Source organism: Kryptolebias marmoratus, linkage group LG17 (assembly GCF_001649575.2).
Source record: "Kryptolebias marmoratus isolate JLee-2015 linkage group LG17, ASM164957v2, whole genome shotgun sequence".
Classification (NCBI taxonomy): domain Eukaryota; kingdom Metazoa; phylum Chordata; class Actinopteri; order Cyprinodontiformes; family Rivulidae; genus Kryptolebias; species Kryptolebias marmoratus.
The window spans coordinates 25,067,227-25,070,710 of NC_051446.1; the positions used below are offsets into that span (position 1 = coordinate 25,067,227).

A 3,484-nucleotide genomic window follows, 5' to 3' on the forward strand; every position below is an offset into this window, starting at 1 on the left:
CCTCCCATGAGGAGGAAGATTATCCTTCACTTCGTGGTAAAATCCTCCTCCGTCCTCAGATCCTGACCCGCAGGTGGAAAAAAAAGTCCGACATTAATGTTTAAAGGAGCAGTTCGGCCATTTTAATCTGTGGATAAAGGTGGCCAACCATTACACGAAGGGATTTCCCAGCGCACTTAACTTCAAAGAAAAGGCTTATTTCTGAAGACAAACCTGTCAGAAAGCTTTCATTTTGATTTTGTTTGTGCTCATTCTGGCTCAGTTTACCAGCAGGGGTCAAAAATGGAGTCACTGACGAGCTCACGGCTAGTCGGAGTGAGGCTCGGACCAAAGTCTTAAAGCGGCTCCGATATCAAACGATTTTCTTTGTGCCGCGCTCTTATTTTGACAGGAATGCTGCAAGCATCCCTGTGGAACTTCCCCCTGGACACAGCAGAAGTGCTACAGCTAACTGCTGCTGCTGTTTACATCCATCAGACTCTGTGTTTATGTGACTCATAAAGTAGCGTTCGGATGACATGCAGGACTAGCCTTTAGCTCATCAAAATGAGACGATTAAAAAAGGTTTTAACAGGTGAGATTTAATTTATTTATAATTTAAAGTTCCTGCACTCAGAGTTTCTGTCATGAACAACCCTCAGCTACTACCACACCCAGTTTTAGCTCAGTGTCTGTAAAAATGGCCGACTTACAGACGGTTACCTGTGGCGGCCATCTTTAACCAGACTGACTACAAAGCTGTAGATGTAGATTCAGTGACTACTTTGAAATAGATTTTATTAAAATTTGTGAAGTGGTTCATGAGATATTTTGCTAACAGAGACAGGATTACCCATCTTTATTGATGGAGGGACAATAAAGGACTTTAACTAAATGAATAATATTTTTATTTAGATAAACAAAGATGTTTGTTTATTTTTCTCTTAGTGACTGTTTGATGAGTCCTGCAGCTCGTTGCTGCCTCCTGCTGGTCTGATGAGGATCTGAAGGTAAATGGTTAAATCAAATATTTTCTGTTTTTTTTGTTGTTGTTTCTGAAGCACTCTGTATGAAAACTGTTCAACAAATAAATTAAATTCATTTTTAAAGAATTTATTTTCTGCAGAAGAAGAAAAAGTGTCTAAAAGTTCAGACTACAGCCAGCAGGGGGCCCCGCAGCTCAGCTTTTCACATTAAATGTATCATTTAATAGGTACATGTGTGTCTATTAAATGATATAACGGCCTGTTATACACAGCCTGGGGAACGCGCTCTTCCTGCGTCAAACTGCACGCTGCGCGGCGTGGAGAACAGGAAACTGCTGCGTCAACCTTCAGAATAAAAGCCGGGACAGCAGCTGTTCTGATTTCATTCACGAAGTTAAAAAATATATATTTAAATGTCCCTGACTTGTGAAATTTCTTCCAGAGGAACTTTTTACACAGATGAAATAAAAAATGAACCCAATAAACAAACTGATAGAAATAACTATTAAAGAAGAAGTAAAAACACTTTAATTTGAATTTCTCCCGGATCGTCCTGAAAGACATGTTTTTATTGTTGTTTTATAGCTTTAAACCTTTTCTCTTCTTATCATTTTGATTCTGTTTTTTTATCATTTGCAGTTGTTCTTTGCTTCACCTGTTCTGATCTTTTATTTTTATTTTTGCACTTGTTTAGACTTTTTCAGTAGTTTTGACGCGCTATCAGCGCGGCTTTGTTTTATTTTGAAAGTCCGAACCGGAATAGCATATTTTTCCTGTAGCTAGCTTGTTAGCTTCGGGGAAACGGACCGCGGAAACCTTCGGCCGGCAGCTCAGCATCCTCCCGCCGAAGAGTTCGCTCCTCCTTCGGTTCAAGGTGTCGGTGTATCCCGCCGGGTGTCTCTACGGTTCGGCTGAAGTCGAACTTGGACCCAGAACCGTCCAGGACCTTCCGGAGCGGGAGAACATGAACCGGGGCAACCTGAGCAGCTTCGGCTTCGAGCGGCGTTTCGACGAGAAACGAGCTCTGGAATGGATGCAGGCCAACTGGTAAGAAGTGTTTAACAAGGTTAAAACCAGGTTTTTATTAAAGTATATCCATAAACAGGTAGTTCTGTTCCGGTCCGGAGGTGGACACCTGTCCGAACTTTGTTCTGTTCGGGTTCCTCAACTTTTACCGACCTGCAAAAACCGAAAAAAACTAAAATAAAATCAACTTTTACCTCCTTTTAACTCAAAGGCGAACATTGTGCTGAAATTAACCTAAACTGCACATTTTTAGGGTTAAAGCCAGGTTTAAGTCAGGTTATAGTCAGGGTTAAAATCAGGGTTTAAGTCGGGTTAAAGTCGGGTTAAAATCAGTTTATAGTCGGGGTAAAGTTGGACTAAAGTCAGGTTTAAGTCAGGTTAAACTCAGGTTTAAGTCTGGTTAAAGTTGGGTTAAAGCCAGGTTTAAGTCTGGTTAAAGTCAGGTTAAAATCAGTTTAAAGTTAGAGTTTCAGTCAGATTATAGTCAGGTTAAAGTCAGGGTTTAAGCCAGGTTTAAGTCAGGGTTATAGTCAGGTTAAAGTCAGGGTTTAGGCCAGGTTTAAGTCGGGTTAAAGTCAGGGTTTAAGCCAGGTTTAAGTCAGGTTAAAATCAGTTTAAAGTCAGGTTAAAATCAGTGTTTAAGTCGGGTTAAAGTCAGGGTTTAAGTCAGGTTAAAGTCAGGTTCTGCTGCAGCTCCAGGACCGTTCTGGGTGGTTCTGACCCTGAACGCTGCTGGGTTCCCTTGCTAAACCCCATCCAGGTCCAGACCTGCTTCAGGACAGCAGATCTGTTTTTACAGGAAGTCTCAGTTCTGCTTTTAGGTTTTTAGGATAATGAATAATTTGCATGACGTTCTTCCTGCTGCAGGTTCTGTATTTAATCTGCCCTTCAGGTTCATTTCTCTCCTGCTGAACCGGTTTTCTCCTCGTTTTTGATTCAGACGCTGATAAGTCTTTAAAGATCAGATTAAATGTTTTTCTGCAGAGTTTAGGAAGTTTCTCCCGGTGGGTCAGAGTCGGGCCTCGAACCCGTCTTCAGAACCCCAACCTCCACCAAGGCCACAGCGTCGCTGTCGGTTCTGTTCAACAGAATCTGGATCGTGATCCGGATCAACGCCTAAATCTGTTTCCTAAAAACAAGAAACAGTTTAAGTCTCTAACTGTAACTCCCCGTTAGGGAGAGGCAGGGAGGGACAGAGAGAGATGTGAGAGAGAGAGAGACATTAGAGAGAGAGAGAGAGAGAGAGAGGGAGAGAGGGAGAGAGAGAGACATTAGAGAGAGAGAGAGAGAGAGATTGTGACGTGTGTGTGTGTGTGTGTGTGTGTGTGTGGGTACGTGTGTGTGACTCCATATTCCTTTCCAGGAGTCAAAATTAAGCTTTAGGTTCTAAAATAGCTCATTTTGGTCTAACACATATAACAAACAAGTCAAAACAAACAGCACACAAAACACTGACAAACACTAACCAATAAACAAAAAGGACCTGTAACTCT

At 41.8% G+C, this 3,484-nt stretch overlaps 1 protein-coding gene across 1 annotated transcript in view; it reads left to right on the forward strand.

The window, feature by feature from the left end:
• The first annotated feature begins 1,729 nt into the window (after nucleotides 1–1,729).
• The window catches only part of LOC108251040 (elongation of very long chain fatty acids protein 6), a 7,735-nt gene continuing 5,980 nt past the window's right edge, over nucleotides 1,730–3,484 (forward strand). The window contains exon 1 of the mRNA XM_037980605.1: nucleotides 1,730–2,012. Coding sequence (XP_037836533.1) covers nucleotides 1,930–2,012 — 83 coding nt within the window. The 5' untranslated portion in view covers nucleotides 1,730–1,929. The remainder of the gene's footprint in view (nucleotides 2,013–3,484) is intronic.